Source organism: Oncorhynchus masou, chromosome 16, assembly GCF_036934945.1.
Source record: "Oncorhynchus masou masou isolate Uvic2021 chromosome 16, UVic_Omas_1.1, whole genome shotgun sequence".
Classification (NCBI taxonomy): domain Eukaryota; kingdom Metazoa; phylum Chordata; class Actinopteri; order Salmoniformes; family Salmonidae; genus Oncorhynchus; species Oncorhynchus masou.
The window spans coordinates 28,203,499-28,221,889 of record NC_088227.1 but is presented as its reverse complement, the minus strand read 5'-3'; the positions used below and the strand labels follow the sequence as shown (position 1 = coordinate 28,221,889).

Below are 18,391 nucleotides of genomic sequence, written 5' to 3'. Positions count from 1 at the left end.
CTAGGCACATCCCCGGTTGGATCTACAAGCTAGGCACATCCCCGGTTGGATCTACAAGCTAGGCACATCCCCAGTTGGATCTACAAGCTAGGCACATCCCCAGTTGGATCTACAAGCTAGGCACATCCCCGGTTGGATCTACAAGCTAGGCACATCCCCGGTTGGATGTACAAGCTAGGCACATCCCCGGTTGGATCTACAAGCTAGGCACATCCCCGGTTGGATCTACAAGCTAGGCACATCCCCGGTTGGATCTACAAGCTAGGCACATCCCCGGTTGGATCTACAAGCTAGGCACATCCCCGGTTGGATCTACAAGCTAGGCACATCCCCGGTTGGATCTACAAGCTAGGCACATCCCCGGTTGGATCTACAAGCTAGGCACATCCCCGGTTGGATCTACAAGCTAGGCACATCCCCGGTTGGATCTACAAGCTAGGCACATCCCCGGTTGGATCTACAAGCTAGGCACATCCCCGGTTGGATCTACAAGCTAGGCACATCCCCGGTTGGATCTACAAGCTAGGCACATCCCCGGTTGGATGTACAAGCTAGGCACATCCCGGTTGGATGTACAAGCTAGGCACATCCCGGTTGGATCTACAAGCTAGGCACATCCCCGGTTGGATCTACAAGCTAGGCACATCCCCGGTTGGATCTACAAGCTAGGCACATCCCCGGTTGGATCTACAAGCTAGGCACATCCCCGGTTGGATCTACAAGCTAGGCACATCCCCGGTTGGATCTACAAGCTAGGCACATCCCCGGTTGGATCTACAAGCTAGGCACATCCCCGGTTGGATCTACAAGCTAGGCACATCCCGGTTGGATCTACAAGCTAGGCACATCCCCGGTTGGATCTACAAGCTAGGCACATCCCCGGTTGGATCTACAAGCTAGGCACATCCCCGGTTGGATCTACAAGCTAGGCACATCCCCGGTTGGATCTACAAGCTAGGCACATCCCCGGTTGGATCTACATGCTAGGCACATCCCCGGTTGGATCTACAAGCTAGGCACATCCCTGGTTGGATCTACAAGCTAGGCACATTCCTGGATCTACAAGCTAGGCATGTTCCCATATGTGGATGTCTCCATAACTATGCTACTACTGACTTATGTTGCTGGTAACAGTACCAGTAGCATGCATTCTGTTAGTCCCGAGAGGTGCACCAGATTAGCTATATAAGTAAACAATATGGGTCCCAAATGGCACCCTATTCCCTTCATAGTGCATTACTTTTGACCAGGGCCCTATAGGCTCTGGTCAAAAGTAGTGCACTATGAAGGGAATAGCGTGCCAGTAGGGCATAGCCAAAACCTTAATCCCTCCATGTGTACCTGAGGGGTCCTTGTCAGGGTTGTACTCCAGGGCATTGCTGCAGATCAGGTCTATGTCCACCAGGAAGTCATTAGCCGTCAGGTATTTATGGGTGTCTATCTTTGTCATGACAGTAGACAGATCCATGGGCTGACGGATCACCTCCAGGTAGTCTGACACCTAAAAGGAGTCACAGTTCTCACAATTTAAACTGGTGCTATTGACTCCATTTAAATCAAAAGAGAAAATCGGTTCAGCAGTGTCAATTCACTACAATCAGTGCAACACTCAAATGGAGACAAGAGGTGAGAGGGGCGGAAAGGACTCAATTCACAAAGCAACTTTTCTAGGGTGGCACTAGCCCATCTTTCTATTACTATCTACTTTGGTATACTACCATATCTACAACAACAAGCCATCTATGTGTTGTTGCCCACCTCCTCAATGTCGACAGGTTTGCTGAAGATGTTGAAGCGTTTGTCTACGGCGAGGCGCCTGGTGACGTCCCTGAGGAACAGACGCAGCTCTCTCAGAGTGTTCTCCTCCTGGTCGGCCAGACGACGCTGCTCCTCGGGGGAGAGAACCCTGGCGTCCAGGGTCTCCGCTACCGGCAGCACCTCCTCACACTGCAGAGCTAGAGAGAGAAGGGGGGGGGGGGGGGTTAGAGAGTGGGTCCCCCTTCAGATCTTCTACTCTCAGCTGATCCATGGGGGACAGCTGAGGTGAGACACACAGGCGAGGGGGAAACGCAGCATTGATGTCTTTCTAAACACATCATCATCCCATCAACAAAAACCCTGAACCCCCACCAAGTCTCTGGCCCACAGAGTGATAAATGTGATGAATTCCAAATCAACCTCCAACCCCTGTAGATGTGAAATGATTGGGAAGGAAGAGTGGAAAAAAGAGAAGGATTGGACAACAATATGGCAGTTGTCTTTTCTTGCCTTCAGTTCTACCTGCCTCACCCTCTTCGCCTCAGGCAGTGATAGTCCTGCTTCACTTTAGCATCATCTTCCGTCCTGCTTACTAACGATCAACTGTGAATGTAATTATGGGTAATAGTGGGTTTATAGCGGGCTCCCTCTCTCCCCTTGTTTCTCCCCAGTCTCCCTCACACTTCTACAAGCAGCTCCTGATGGAAGTAGGGCTGCTGTTTTATTCAGGGGGAACCCCCCGGAGAGGACAGAGTGGGGACCTCTCACAGACGTTTTAGAACACCTTCTAATTCAAGGGTTTCTTTATTTTTACTATAACTTTCAAGGCAAAGGGTGACTACTTCATATATATATTTAAATAAAACGTGTGTGAGAGGTCCCCACTCTGTCCACACACACACACACACACAGTGGGGCAAAAAAAAAACATTTAGTCAGCCACCAATTGTGCAAGTTCTCCCACTTAAAAAGATGCGAGAGACCTGTAATTTTCATCATAGGTACACTTCAACTATGACAGACAAAGTGAGGAAAAGAAATCCAGAAGATCACATTGTAGGATTTTTTATGAATTTATTTGCAAATTATGGTGGAAAATAAGTATTTGGTCACCTACAAACAAGCAAGATTTCTGGCTCTCACAGACCTGTAACAACATCTTTAAGAGGCTCCTCTGTCCTCCATTCGTTACCTGTAGTAATGGCACCTGTTTGAACTTGTTATCAGTATAGAAGACACCTGTCCACAACCTCAAACAGTCACACACTCCAAACTTCACTATGGCCAAGACCAAAGAGCTGTCAAAGGACACCAGAAACAAAATTCTAGACCTGTACCAGGCTGGGAAGACTGAATCTGCAATAGGGAAGTAGCTTGGTTTGAAGAAATAAACTGTGGGAGCAAATATTAGGAAATGGAAGACATACAAGACCACTGATAATCTCCCTCGATCTGGGGCTCCATGCAAGATCTCACCCCGTGGGGTCACAATGATCACAAGAACGGTGAGCAAAAATCCCAGAACCACACGGGGGGGGGACCTAGTGAAAGACCTGCAGAGCTGGGACCAAAGTAACAAAGCCTACCATCAGTAACACTACGCCGCCAGGGACTAAAATCCTGCAGTGCCAGACGTGTCCCCCTGCTTATGCCAGTACATGTCCAGGCCCGTCTGAAGTTTGCTAGAGAGCATTTGGATGATCCAGAAGAAGATTGGGAGAATCATATGGTCAGATGAAACCAAAATAGAACTTGGTAAAAACTCAACTCGTTGTGTTTGGAGGACAAAGAATGCTGAGTTGCATCCAAAGAACACCATACCTACTGTGAAGCATCGGGATGGAAACATCATGCTTTGGGGCTGTTTTTCTGCAAAGGGATCAGGACGACTGATCCGTGTAAAGGAAAGAATGAATGGGGCCATGTATCATGAGATTTTGATTGAAAACCTCCTTCCATCAGCAAGGGCATTGAAGATGAAACGTGGCTGGCTCTTTCAGCATGACAATGATGCCAAACACACCGCCCGGGCAACAAAGGAGTGGCTTCGTAAGAAGCATTTCAAGGACCTGGAGTGCCCAAGCCAGTCTCCAGATCTCAACCCCATAGAAAATCTTTGGAGGGAGTTGAAAGTCCATGTTGCCCAGCAACAGCACCAAAACATCACTGCTCTAGAGGAGATGTGCATGGAGGAATGGGCCAAAATACCAGCAACAGGGTGTGAAAACCTTGTGAAGACTTACAGAAAACGATTGACCTTTGTCATTGCCAACCAAGTTATTGACCAAATACTTATTTTCCACCATAATTTGCAAATAAATTCATTAAAAAAATGTGATTTTCTGGATTTTTTCTCTCATTTTGTCTGTCATAGTTGAAGTGTAGCTATGATAAAAAAGATTAGGCCTGTAATTTAAGTGGGAGAACTTGCACAATTGGTGGCTGACTAAATACTTTTTTGCCCCACTGTATATACATACACATATATTATATATTCAAAACATCAGCCAGGAAGCATAGGAACTGAGAAGTGGTCTGCTGTGGTTACCACCTGCAGAACCACTCCTTTATTGGGGGTGTCTTGCTAATTGCCTATCATTTCCACCTGTTGTCTGTTCCATTTGCACAACAGCATGTGAAATTTACTGTCAATCAGTGTTGCTTCCTAAGTGGACAGTTTGATTTCACAGAAGTGTGATTGACTTGGAGTTACATTGGGTTGTTTAAGTGTTCCCTTTATTTTTTTGAGCAGTATATATATATATACTATATATATATATATATATATAGTAGAATAGTGAAGACATCAAAACTATGTTGCTACTTGTTGTAACCAAAAAAGTAGCCACCCTTTGCCGTGGCAGGTTTGCACACTCTTGGCATTCTCTCAACCAGCTTCACCTGGAATGCTTTTCAAACAGTCTTGGAGTTCACACATATGCTGAGCACTTGTTGGATGCTTTTCCTTCACTGTGCAGTCCGTCTCATTACAAACCATCTCAATAGTGGTTTCTTTGCAGCAATTCAACCATGAAGGTCTGATTCACGGTCTCCTCTGAACAGCTGATGCTGAGATGTGTCTTACTTGAACTCTGTGAAGCATTTATTTGGGCTGCAATTTCTGAGGCTGGTAACTAATGAACGTATCCTCTGCAGCAGAGGTAACTCTGGGTCTTCCTTTCGTGTGGCGGTCCTCATGAGAGCCAGTTTCATCATAGCGCTTGATGGTTTTTGCGACTGCACTTGAAGAAACTTTCAAAGTTTCTTAAATTTTCCGTATAGAATTACCTTCATGTCTTAAAGTAATGATGGACTGTCATTTCTCTTCGGTTATTTGAGCTGTTCTTTCCATAATATGGACTTGGTCTTTTACCAAATAGGGCTATCTTCTGTATCCCGCCCCTACCTTGTCACAACACAATTGATTGGCTGAAACACATTAAGGATAGGAATTCCACAAATGAACTTTTAACAAGGCACACCTGTTAACTGAAATGCATTCCAGATGACTACCTCATAAAGCTGGTTCAGAGAATGCCAAGAGTGTGCAAAGCTGTCATCATGGCAAAGAGTCAGACCGCAGAGAAGGAAAAGCAGCCAACAAGTACTCAGCATGTGGGAACTCCTTCAAGACTGTAGGAAAAAACATTCCAGGTGAAGCTGGTTAAGAGAACGTCAAGCGTGTGGGTAAGTGTGTGTGTACATGTGGGACCCCTGCTTTGCATCAATGAGGATGCTGCGATCGGCGCTGATTTATTTCCATTTGAAAGCCACGGTGTACAGCTCTTTTACACTGAGAAGGAACAGAGCGAAAAAAGGGAGGCTGGAGGAGAGTATAGGGATGTTAATGGTAGGGGAGGTTGGGGAGTGTCGTAGAGGGAGATGTGAGAGAGATGGGAGTACTACAGGTGCTGTTATGACTAGTCAGCTCACCTGTTACATTCTTACTAGGCCATAGAATATATTTTCCAAGTGAAGGAAAAATTAAAGGACTCAAGAGCACAAAGAGAAATTGAGCTGTACAGTGGTTGAGCAATGTGTGTGTCAAGAGAGAGGAAACGGGAAGACAAGATGAAAGATTCAGAATGTACACTGAAATTCCCATTCCAATTTGGTTGACTTTGGGAAATAACTGGAATTTAAATGGAATTGACCCAACCCTGGTGTGTGTGTGTGTGTGTGTGTGTGTGTGTGTGTGTGTGTGTGTGTGTAATAACCTGTAAGTCTCTGCGTGTGTGAATGCATAGTACCTGTATGTCTCCTGGGTAGCGATGCTCTAGCAGCCTGTACCAGTAGCAGGTCAGTGAAGAACCTTCGTCTGTCCTCCTCTCCAGGTGGAGACAGACTGACCACTTCTCCGTACGTCCTCTGGAACATCAACTGCACCTGGGAGAGACAACAACATCTCCACTGTATGAACACAACTGTAGAAACAGCTCAGTTCCACTATATCCAATGGATTTGTGCCTGGTGTATGGGATCAGAATATTTGTATTGGATTTGTCCAGACTTGGTGTTGAGGGAAAAGCCAATGTAATATTGAAGACAATTGTTTTGAAGTGTCAAGGTCAGTAGGAGTAGACAGATGTTGAATGAATAAAAGGTGGTAGGACAGTGCCTCCAACCCATTAAAGAAAAGTTTGCCCACGTTGTCATAAACTTAAGTTGGGAGCACATACTGTACATAGCAATGTGTGGGTTCTTCTCTTTACCTGTAAAACAATATCACAGTAATATATGATCCTGCTTCATTCACCACCTGTTGCCTTGTTACTGTTGAGCCACTCACTTTCTACAACTTTACTTTTCAAAGCTCAAAGATTAAATTAGCGGTTCCCAAAGGAGCCCCACAAAGCTGGGATGGAGCAAACATCAATATTATGCCACAATGAGAAACGCTGAATTTCAGATAAAGGATAAACACAAAGACGTGTTCCATGAAGAGGATCGATGGGGTTTTTGATATTGACCGTCAATGTTAGCTTGTCAGTCTGTCTAGCTGCTACAACAAGACCGCGGGTGGGTGGGTGTGTGTGTGTTAGACAAGTTCAATCTTCGTCTCTCCCAAGCCCGTACGGGAGTTGTAGCGATGAGACAGTAGCTACTACAAGATAGTAGCTACTAAAAAAAAAACAATTGGATACCATGAAGATTTGGGAGAAAAGGGGGTAAAATGTATTTTCAAAAAAAAAAATTTAAAAAAAAAATCTTAACAGAATTATTTCACAACACTGACTATGGATCAGATCCTAGAGAGATACTACCACCTACGGCTGCAAATGTTGAGGCGGCTTATTCTAATGCTTACCCAATAAAAATGACCTAAATCACCAATTTGGCACATCATTGCTCATGTTATACTTAACAAATTACAGACAGTAGCAATATAGAAATCAATTGATTGAACATCAAATGTCTTCAATATGATTGAAATACGCCTATAGCATACTGTTTATATTTTAATGCAGTCATCTCGATTCTAATTTGACGCATCTTTTTATATGTTGCTTGTTCATATCAATTGCAAAGACATGGGCAACATTGTATTTGTAGTCCACTTCGTTCTCAAGTTATTGGCGAGAGAGATTCTCTGTAACAGAGATATTCTCACACAATTCTGTGTGTATAAAGTGACAAGGAGGACAAAACAAATATCTAAAGACCCACTTAGATGTTCTACGAGTGGTCTGAGGCAGGCGTTAGATTACCAATGTTTTCTAGTGCAACGTTAATAACCATGGTTTTGGGAAACAGCTTGGAGATTTAACTATGTTCCTACGAAGGTTCTAACAATGAACTTCGCCTTAAGATGCTTTTGGGGAAACCGGGCCCTGGACCTGTCTTGTACAACACTTTTGCTGTCTGCTTTTAGTTTCTGTCTGGTTCTGCTTCAGCTAGTTTAAGTCAATGTCTAGTGTTTGTTAATGCTTATACTAACTGGCATCAGGGCAACAACTTCATGTTTGTGCTTTATTCAGGTTGTCCTAACTTGTCCATTTTAGTCTTCAACCTTCTGTCTGTTACCTGGAGTTGAATGTTGAGTAGGTCGGTAGAGAGAGAAGCCCACATCCAGGCTCCATTGGTGTGTACATGTCTCAGTCAACCCATCAGAAGATGTGTTGTTTTTAGGAATCAGTATTCATGAGTTGGGATCAGAGGCTTTAGGAGAAATCAAATTCTTTGTACAAGTACTTCAGAGTGGGTTTGGGAAGGTTAGTAAATATACTGACTCAACAAGACTAACAGTACAGACAGACAACTGCTGGGCCAAAAGGTATTGACCCTTCAGGTTGGTAACTTAAACTGACCACTGGTGTTGAAAGCCAGTCAGCCAACTGAGCTAAAGCCGAGGCGTTAATGAGTCTTCAGGAATTAGCTAACCGACAGTATAGTACACAACCCTAGACTTCCATGTCGAGAATGTGTTTTAAAGAGCTTGACATCCAATCACTGTGCAGAACACCCTGGGAGGGTGGGCTTTACACGGCTTCTATTCCACAGCCTGCTGTTCACTTCCTAACATATCTTCCCTGTCTCTCACATTCATTCCTTCTTTCTTTCTCTTTGACAAGTATGTTTTCTCTTTCTCTCTCCCTCTTCTCCTTTCTTTCCCCATCTCTTGGCCAGAGACTCCTTGGTGGGGGAAGGAGAAAGTGAGAGGGAGGTAGAGAGAAAGGGATGGACGGAGGTGTGTTAGGGAGAAAGACAGTAGGGGAGCTTCTGTCTGCAGAACACACAAGGTAATGATTTTACTCCAGCCGGACCAAGGGAGGCTGTGGAGTATGCAGGGATGTGTGGAGGGAGAGCGGAGAAAGGGATGAACAGAGGAGGGATGGAGAGAGGAGAAGTCTACCTGGCTGAGGATCAGTGGCACAAGGCAGCCAAGCCTCTGCTGCTCTGGAAGAATAACAATTCCTTTGGTCTGCAAAAATAAAAAATGCCCTCTTTCCGCTCACTTCTCTTCCCCCGCCACCCCTTTTCTGTAGTGAACAAGACAGAGCTGCCACTCAAGAGAGACATGAATTGATCGATAAACACATTTTTAAAAGAGAAATGAACAATACAGTTGGAGAGGAATTGATTAGGTATCGTGGAGTGTGTGGGCTTGTTTCTGTGTTCAAATGTTCCATTGAATTGCAGCTTGATTATGGCCTCACCACCAGTGAAAAGACAAGCAGAAAAGGGAGGGGGATTATCTTCCCCTCACATTACTAGTCGGGATACAGTTTGTCAAAGTAACAAAGTAGAATTTTTAAGCATTTTAGCTAACCCTAACCCTTTTCCTAACCTTATTCTCCTAACTTACTGCGTAAGTTCTCCGAACCTGCTACGAAAAGTCTATTCTGACATAAACCGTATCCCATCTAAACAAAAAACCCTCTCCCCAATCCAGTATTCATTGTTTTCTAAGAACCCAAAATTGACTCTTGGTTTCACCCTTCATGCCTTCTAAACTAAAGGCTTCAAACAAAGAGACTAAAATAGTGTGTGTGTGTCTCTGTTGCCATTGTTTTCAATGACAGCTGAGATCTATGGGTGTCTCTCAGGCCTTTACAATAAAGACAGATACATTCTGTACTTCAGATGCAGCTAAAGCTCATTGAATGGTTTAAAACACGAGTTTAAATCATTGGTGTTGCCACCATTCTTGTGTTGGCTGTGCCTGCTGTTCATGTGTTTTGAACACACACATCAGCACTACCGCATACTCCTGCCAGCTCCACGGGTGGGGGACTAGTGTGTGTGTGTGTGTGTGTGGGGGGGGGGGGTTGTGGTGGGGACATGGATGATTCTACAGAAGTGTAACAACGCTGACAGACCACACACTGGAACTCGCTCTGCCTCTGAAGCCCAGCAATGAGTCACTCTGATCAGGCACAAAGATCCCCTACAAGCTCCTTTAACCTCCAACCTTCTCCCACTACCTGCACACTTACCCACCTCTATCCTAGCTTTAAGGCACTCTTTCTGCCTCAGATCCCCCACCCAACCCCTAACTACCCACCCCCAGAAACAACCATAACCAACTCCAGCTCATCCAGTCCTACTCCTAGCTGCAGCCCAGATGCTGTTTTCGTGGGTATGGATTCCAGACATGTGCTGGGGAGACTGGCAGCTGGGAACACCTGCCTTCTCCCTCTGTTGCACTCTCCCTGCCCATCACACAGACTTCCAGACTGGTACTGTAAGAGTGGTGGTGGTGTTGTGTAGGGACAAAAAACCCTGTCAAAGAGAAGTGCTGTGAGGATAGCTGTCACCAATGTGTGCCAGAACACACCCCGAGAACATCAAAACCCAGTGCCAGAACACACCCCGTGGAAGGACAGACAAAATTTCAAACTTCAGCAGACCTCATCTGTACCAACCATCCAGACAGACACAGAGACACAGAGACACACACCCTAACCCAAATCTAAAATCAGTACATTTAGATTTTTACATCAACAAATAACCTTAAATGAATTACATGTTCATTTCTCTTATCAAAATTAAGAGAAACAAATAGATTTAGTCAAGTAGGTTTTTCCAAAGTGCCTTTCCCAAAACGTATGTATATTGTCCCAAACAATACTCATTTTTTGTTTTTATTGACCCCACTGCAATCGCGACCCCGACAAAAAACACCAGTTTTGTGATCCCCCAATGGTTAGTTACAGGTTTTATGTGAGTGAGGAAGAGTGAGAGAATAGGAGGAAACAAGAGACAGATAAAAATCCATCTATCCAACAGACCAGGTTCCCCCAATGCTAATGAGTCGACCATAGTGAGACAGACAAACACTTGCCCTTGCAACACCCCGCGTAGAGTAGGAGGGCATGTAGGGCCAACTGCTGAGAGCTCTAGACAGCATGTACCAAGGGGTGAAGCTTTGAGCTGCCAACCCCAGATGTAAATATATACATACATACAGTTGAAGTTGGAAGTTTACATAAACTCAGGCTGGAATCATTAAAACTAGTTCTTCAACCACTCCACAAATTTCTTCTTACTAACAAACTATAGTTTTGGCAAGTCGGTTAGGACATCTACTTTGTGCATGACAAGTACTTTTTCCAACAATAATTCTTTACAGCCAAATTATTTCACTTAATCACAATTCCAGTGGGTCAGAAGTTTACATACACTAAGTTGACTGTGCCTTTAAACAGCTTGGAAAATTCCAGAAAATTACGTCATGGCTTTTGATATGGTAATTGACATCATTTGAGTCAATTGGAGGTGTACCTGTGGATGTATTTCAAAGCCTACCTTCAAACTCAGTGCCTCTTTGCTTGACATCATGGGAAAATCAAAATAAATCAGCCAAGACCTCAGAAAAAAAAGTATAGACCTCCACAAGTCTGGTTCATCCAAACGCCTGAAGGTAACACGTTCATCTGTACTAACAATAGTACGCCACGGGACCACACAGCCATCATACCACTCAGGAAGGATACGCGTTCTGTCTCCTAGAGATGAACGTACTTTGGTGCTAGAAGTGCAAATCAATCCCAAAACAACAGTAAAGGACCTTGTGAAGATGCTGGAGGAAACAGTATCTATATCCACAGTAAAACGAGTCCTATATCGACACAACCTGAAAGTCCGCTCAGGAAGGAAGAAGCCACTGCTCCAGAACCGCAATAAAAAAAGCCAGACTACGGTTTACAACTACACATGGGGATGAAGACTGTACATTTTGGAGAAATGTCCTCTGGTCTGATGAAACAAAAATAGAACTGTTTGGCAATAATAATCATTGTTATGTTTGGAGGAAAAAGGGGGAAGCTTGCAAGTCGAAGAACACCCTCCCAACCGTGAAGCACGGGGGTGGAGCATCATGTTGTGGAGGTGCTTTGCTGCAGGGGGGTCTGGTGCACTTCACAAAATAGATGGCATCATGAGGAGTGAAAATGATGTGGATATATTGAAGCAACATCTCAAGACATCAGTCAGGAAGTTAAAGCTTGGTCGCAAATGGGTCTTCTAAATGGACAATGACCCCAAGCATACTTCCAAAGTTGTGGCAAAATGGCTTAAGGACAACAAAGTCAAGGTATTGGAGTGGCCATCACAAAGCCCTGACCTCAATCCTATAGATCATTTGTGGGCAGAACTGAAAAGGTGTGTGTGAGCAAGGAGGCCTACAAACCTGACTCAGTTACACCAGCTCTGTCAGGAGGAATGGGCCAACATTCACCCAACTTATTGTGGGAAGCTTGTGGAAGGCAACCCAAAACATTTGACCCAAGTTAAACAATTTAAAGGCAATGCTACCAAATACTAATTGAGTGTATGTAAACTTCTGACCCCCTGGGAATGTGATGAAAGAAATAAAAGCTGAACTAAATCATTCTCTCTACTATTATTCTGACATTTCACATTCTTAAAATGAAGTGGTGATCCTAAAACGGAACCCAAACCGGGTGCGCACGTTCGCCATCGAGCATAAATGTATTTTGTCACCCTACACCAAACGCGATCACAACACGCAGGTTAAAATATCAAAACAAACTCTGAACCAATGACATTAATTTTGGGACAGGTCAAAAAGCATTGAACATGTATTGCAATTTAGCTAGTTAGCTTGCACTTGCTAGCTAATGTGTCCTATTTAGCTAGCTTGCTGTTGCTAGCTAATTTGTACTGGGATATAAACATTGAGTTGTTACTTTACCTGAAATGCACAAGGTCTTCTACTCCGACAATAAATCCACACATAAAACGGCCAAACTAATTGTTTCTAGTCATCTCTCCTCCCAGGCTTTTTCATCTTTGAATGTATATTGTGATTGGCATCTACACGTTTACCACGACAACCAGCAAAGCATTTAGTCTTTCAATCACCCAATTGGGTATAACCAATGAGAAGATGGCACGTGGGTACCTGCTTCTATAAACCAATGAGGAGATGGGAGAGGCAGGACATGCAGCGAGATCTGCGTCAGAAATAGAAAGGAGTTCTATTCTAGCCCTTGGCATCGCAGACGCTCGTTGGCGCGCGCGAGCAGTGTGGGAGCTATAATTGAATAACAAGGATTTATTTTGCGGCGCACGCGACGTGTCTGGTCTGGTCAGCATGTAACAACAGCATCTAATAGTTTGGGGGTAGAAGCTGTTGAGGAGCCTTTTGGTCCTAAACTTGGCGCTCCAGTACAGCTTGCCGTGCGGTAGCAGAGAAAATAGGATGACAGAGAGACGGAGATAACGAGATTGGGGGAAAGCGAGTGGTGAAGTGAAAATATGATGAACACTAAGTGTGTGTATATGTGTGTGTGCAAGGAACAATGTGGTGCCGAGCAGTATTTTAATTTAACGGACATTTTAGAAGTTTTTCTGACCCATTGGGTGCGTAACCTGATTAGGGCGTCCACCCACGGTGCTCAGAATGACAGAAATCACATTTAGATTGTGGTAATTCATCTTAACAGATCATGCAACTTGAGGATGTAACGATGTGCATCTGTCTTAGCAAATTCCGATGCGCACTTTGAAGACGTTAGAGAAACTGCATTTACTTTTCCTCAGCCAACAACATGGGTAACGAAGAGCAAAATCACCAGCCCAAGTCAATCAACCATCCCCATAGTATTCTATTGGTCAGCTTGTCATTTTGGGCAAATAAGAAATTGACTATTTGAAACATCTCTGGGATATATTTTACACACACACACTTTTTTTTTTAAAGCAATGAAGCTGATGCAACATAAAGGTTTAGCTTAAAATTATGATAAATGATTTCTTCACATTATAAGCACAGGAATGCACACAATGCAAATGTTGGTCCGAAAACACCATTGTCAAAAGCACACTGCACATGCCAGTGACAGAGATCAAAAATTCCATTAAATCTAGAAAGAGGGGAGAGCTAAAGATGCAACAACTAATAGGCCTTGCTAATGACTAGGTTTGTGCCTTTGGCTACTGGACAATGAAAGAAGGCCTAGGCCTACTGGTTTCACATTGCAAATGGAAGTGTTTATAAAATAATTGGTTGGATATTCGGCTAGGCTACTTTGAAGCAAGGTAAGACATGCCTCACAATATGAAGGGAAACGTTCAGGTTTCAAATAATCAAGTATATGTCTTCAAAATGCTTACAGCCTCCAGGCCATTGCAGTGGTGTGACGTGCTGAAGCCTGTATGCACTTGAATGGCGAATGGGAAGCATGCTTCCAATTACCAGTTGAAAAATAAAAATAGCTATTTTCAAATTGTGGCCTTCAAAAAACTTTAAGACGCTATTGCATTTAGAATTGCTACGCAATGATTGGGCTTATAAAAGCACGTCTCACTCCAGCAGCAACTACTAAACTGTTACAGAACCGTAGCAGTAGCTCTCACACTGTCTGACAGATGTTTCGCTTACAGGTTCTGTATCTGTATGCTGTGCGCATGTGATAAACATAACTCATTTAAATGGCAAAAAAAAGCCCAGACTTTCACCGTTTAAGCGATCAACTCCAAACCAACGTTGAGATGTTCAGACTGCTTGTAAAAGGATTTGATATGTATACTTTTTGAACGAACGATTTTAAATCCTTCTCCTTTAACTTTTAATATCTTCTATTCATTAGATACACTACAGGACCAGAAGTATGTGGACACCTGCATGTCGAACATCTCACTCCAAAATCATGGGCATTAATATTGAGTTGGTCCCCCTTTGCTGCTATAACAGCCTCCACTCTTCTTGCTCGTGTTCAAGCTATACTAACATCAAATTATTAAAAACCTTTATCAACTATAACTATGTACATTTGCATAAATTAGCATTAAATAACTCACCAACAATAACTATTGAACCGGTCAAGCTAGAGAACCATAACCAACTTCCACATGTTCAGGCTGTCATAACTTCACATTCTTAACATGTAAACTATAAACAGTGGTTATTAGCGTAAAACGTAATGGATCAAAAGACCAAAAATAAGAACACAGTGGTAGACATTTTAAATGCTACCACTCTTTAACCAGTTCAGCTGCAAACATTAAAACATTAACATTTTCATAAGTACTTTAAAACAAGCACACATTTTCTTTTGAAATGTACTTTTCAATTATGCAATGGGATTTGTTTTGTTTTTTTTTCTGGGCAATTGGCTTGTGCCAGATATTATTCATCAGCTTTTCATTTTATTTATTTTTTTAAAATCGGCCAAAAGCAAAGCTATTACCGGCTAACAGAAACCCTGGTGTGTTTAGCCTACCTCCTGCGGTAGCTGTGTGTAGCAGGTCTCTGTGGTGGCGAGGATGAGGAGGGGGGTGAAAGAGGGGACGTCCTGGAGCAGAGAGAGAAAGGTGTTCTTCACAGTGTCGCTAACCGAATCCCACCAATCACAGATGTGAGGCATGAACACCACACTGGGCACGCTCCGACGCGCCTCACAGAACACCTGACGGACACACACACACACAACAGCCAAACATCATACATTTGCAATATACATATTTGCGATCTGTATGAGTGTGTGTGTGTGTGTGTGTCTTTATATATATGTAGAGGTGTGTGTGTTACCTGAGCGCAGGACTCCTCAGGTGTCTTGGCGCTGACAGAGTAGAGTGTGGGCAGATCTAGACGGTGGACAGACAGCTTGTCCAGGTGGTGTAACACAGCAGGGGCCAGGTGAGAACCCTGTCCCGAGCCGGGGGGACCCGCCAGCAGCAGGCGAGGCCGGTACGATGTGGGCTGGTGGAGAGCTGATCTGGAGGGAGAAGAGAGTGAGAATCAGCTTCTCTTTTTTAAATGTGTCCTTACATTACCAAATAGGCTATCAGTCTCCAGTTGATTGACTAAACAAAAAATTGTTAGAGGACTATAATGTCCATAATCATATTTCAAAATCTTAAAACATATTAGCCATCTATATCAGATAAAGCACCTCGAAGATTGATGTAAATCTAAGAGAACATTTATCTTCCCTCTCCTGTATTAATGACAGGACTGAAGGATGACTAATGGTTTTAACTTTGACTTTGCTCATGTCATTCTCCTTGTGGCCACAAGGTGGCATTAAAATGCACTGATACAGTGGGGTGTGTGTGGCTAGGGGTAGAGGTGTGTTCTGTAGTCAGACTCACGTGGTGAAGTGTAGGAAGGGTGTGTGTGCCGTAGAGGGGTGTGTGTGCATCTTAGGGGATCCAGGCTGGAGGTGGTAGATGGAGGGAGCTGCTCCATCCGTCTCCTCTTCACTGAACTCCTCCTCTAGCAGATTGTCAATGTCTAGTAGGAAGGAAGGTCAGGAGGAAATACTGTCAAACAAACTGTGTGCCACCTAGAAATAAAACTGAAAACCCAGATGTGAAAACTCCTTCGCATTGAGTTGATCAGGCTGTAGATTGAGGCCTGTGGAATGTTGTCCCACTCCTCGTCAATGGCTGTGCGAAGTTGCTGGATATTGTCGGGAACTGGAACACGTTGTCGTATATGTCGATCCAGAGCATCCCAAACCTGCTCAATGGGTGACATGTCTGGTGAGTATGCAGACCATGGAAGAACTGGGACATTTTCCACTTCCAGGAATTATGTACAGATCTTTACAACATGGGGCCGTGCATTATTATGCTGAAACTTGATGTGATGGCGGCGGATGAATGTCACAACAATTGTGCCTCAGGATCTCTGTGCATTCAAATTGCCAACAATAAAATGCAATTGTGTTTGTTGTCCTTAGCTTATGCCTGCCCATACCATAACCCCACCACGGGGCACTCTGTTCACAACACGGACATCAGCAAACCGCTCGCCCACACACGCTGTCTGCCATCTGCCGGGTACAGTGGAAACTGGGATTCATCTGTGAAGAGCACACTTCTCCAGCGTGCCAGTGGCCATCCAAGATAAGTATTCGGCCACTGAAGTTAGTTACGACCCCGAGATGCAGTCAGGTCGAGACCCTGCTGAGGACAGCAAGCACGCAGATGAGCTTCCATGAAACCATTTCTGACAGTTTGTGCAGAAATTCTTTGGTTGTGCAAACCCAGTTTCATCAGCTGTCCAGGTAGCTGGTCTCACACGATCCCACAGGTTAAAAAAAAGCCAGATGTTTTTTATAAAATTTCCACAAAAATGTTTAAGTCCTTCCAATTTAAAATAACTTCTATTAACAGCCCACTGAGCAAAAATTGCTACAGCAAGGAGGGGAAACTAGAGAAAGCTCTGGTCTCATTAGTAGAGACATCATGGTTTATTAGGAAGGACGTTGGAGTGGTAAATGGAAGTTATTAAAAGAAGCATGAGAGATAGTACAACTCCCAGTAGATATGGGGTGGGAGAGAGCAAGAGAAAGCGGGGTGGGGGAAGGAGAGCAAAATAGGGAGCAAAAGGAGACGGACAGAAAGAGCAATCCCCAGACGGGTAGAAAGAGCGAACCCATACCTCCTCTACTCTCCCTGTGCTGTGATTCTGCATGGGGGAAGACTCTGAGCAGGACCTCCAGCACTGTGTCCAGTGTGTTGGCCAGTAGGGGGCGTATGTTTGGGGACAGGGCTCGGCCTGGAGGGGCCTGGGCTCTCTGGGAGGCTGGGACGATGGTCCGCAAGGCGCGGCTGAAGTCCCCAGGCCCCAGCACAATGGTACTGATAGAGACAGATAGATCAATAAAAGAATACTTGATCCAGAATGGAAATTCAGTGTCAGCAGATCATACAGATTTAGGGGAGAATTCTAACTTACAATTAAAATTGTGTATTAACCATGCTTTGATGTCAATGGGAGACTACATGGAAATTAAACTTAAGTGGAAGTTAGGATTGGCCCCATGCAGACAAGACAATGGATTCCAGTCCATTAATATGGACTTTCAGTTTCCTCCTCTCCATGGATACCTGACATCCAGCTGCAGCTTAACACTGCTGCCGTAGATCTGGGGGTAGCGCCGCCGCAGCGCCGCCAGGGCCGTCTCTGTGCAAAGTGCTTTGATGTCGGCACCGCAGTAACCTGGAGCAAGGGAGTGGAGTCAATGAAAGAACCGACAAGGAAGTAAACGAAACATCTACACTACCGTTCAAAAGTTTGGGGTCACTTAGAAATGTCCTTGTTTTTGAATGAAAAGCTAATTGTGTGTCCATTAAAATAACATCAAATTGATCAGAAATACAGTGTAGACTGTGTTAATGTTGTTCATGACTGTTGTAGCTGGAAACGGCTGAAGTTTTATGGAATATCTACATAGGCGTACAGAGGCCCATTATCAGCAACAATCACTCCTGCTCTAATGGCATGTTGTGTTAGCTAATCCAAGTTTATCATTTTAAAAAGGCTATTTGATCATTAGTAAACCCTTTTGCAATTATGTTAGCACAGCGGAAAACTATTGTTCTGATTAAAGAAGCAATAAAACTGGCCTTCTTTAATCTGGAGCATCAGCATTTGTGGGTTCGATTACAGGCTCAAAATGGCCAGAAACAAAGAACTTTCTTCTGAAACTCGTCAGTCTATTCTTGTTCTGAGAAATTAAGGCGATTCCATGCGAGAAATGCCCAAGAAACTGAAGATCTCGTACAACGCTGTGTACTACTCCCTTCACAGAAGAACGCAAACTGGCACTAAACAGAATAGAAAGAGTGGGAGGCCCCGGTGCACAACTGAGCAAGAGGACAAGTACATTAGAGTGTCTAGTTTGAGAAACAGATGCCTCACAAGTCCTCAAAT

At 44.1% G+C, this 18,391-nt stretch overlaps 1 protein-coding gene across 2 annotated transcripts in view; it reads right to left on the bottom strand.

The window, feature by feature from the left end:
- Positions 1-18,391, bottom strand: part of atad2b (ATPase family AAA domain containing 2B) — a 128,010-nt gene that overhangs the window by 83,546 nt on the left and 26,073 nt on the right. For both annotated transcript variants that reach the window (XM_064991388.1, XM_064991389.1), the window contains exons 15-22: positions 17,566-17,677; positions 17,117-17,316; positions 15,820-15,961; positions 15,257-15,443; positions 14,949-15,134; positions 6,009-6,144; positions 1,759-1,955; positions 1,342-1,501 (exon numbers count right to left, since the gene is read on the bottom strand). In XM_064991388.1, the coding sequence (XP_064847460.1) occupies positions 1,342-1,501; positions 1,759-1,955; positions 6,009-6,144; positions 14,949-15,134; positions 15,257-15,443; positions 15,820-15,961; positions 17,117-17,316; positions 17,566-17,677 (1,320 nt within the window). The remainder of the gene's footprint in view (positions 1-1,341; positions 1,502-1,758; positions 1,956-6,008; positions 6,145-14,948; positions 15,135-15,256; positions 15,444-15,819; positions 15,962-17,116; positions 17,317-17,565; positions 17,678-18,391) is intronic.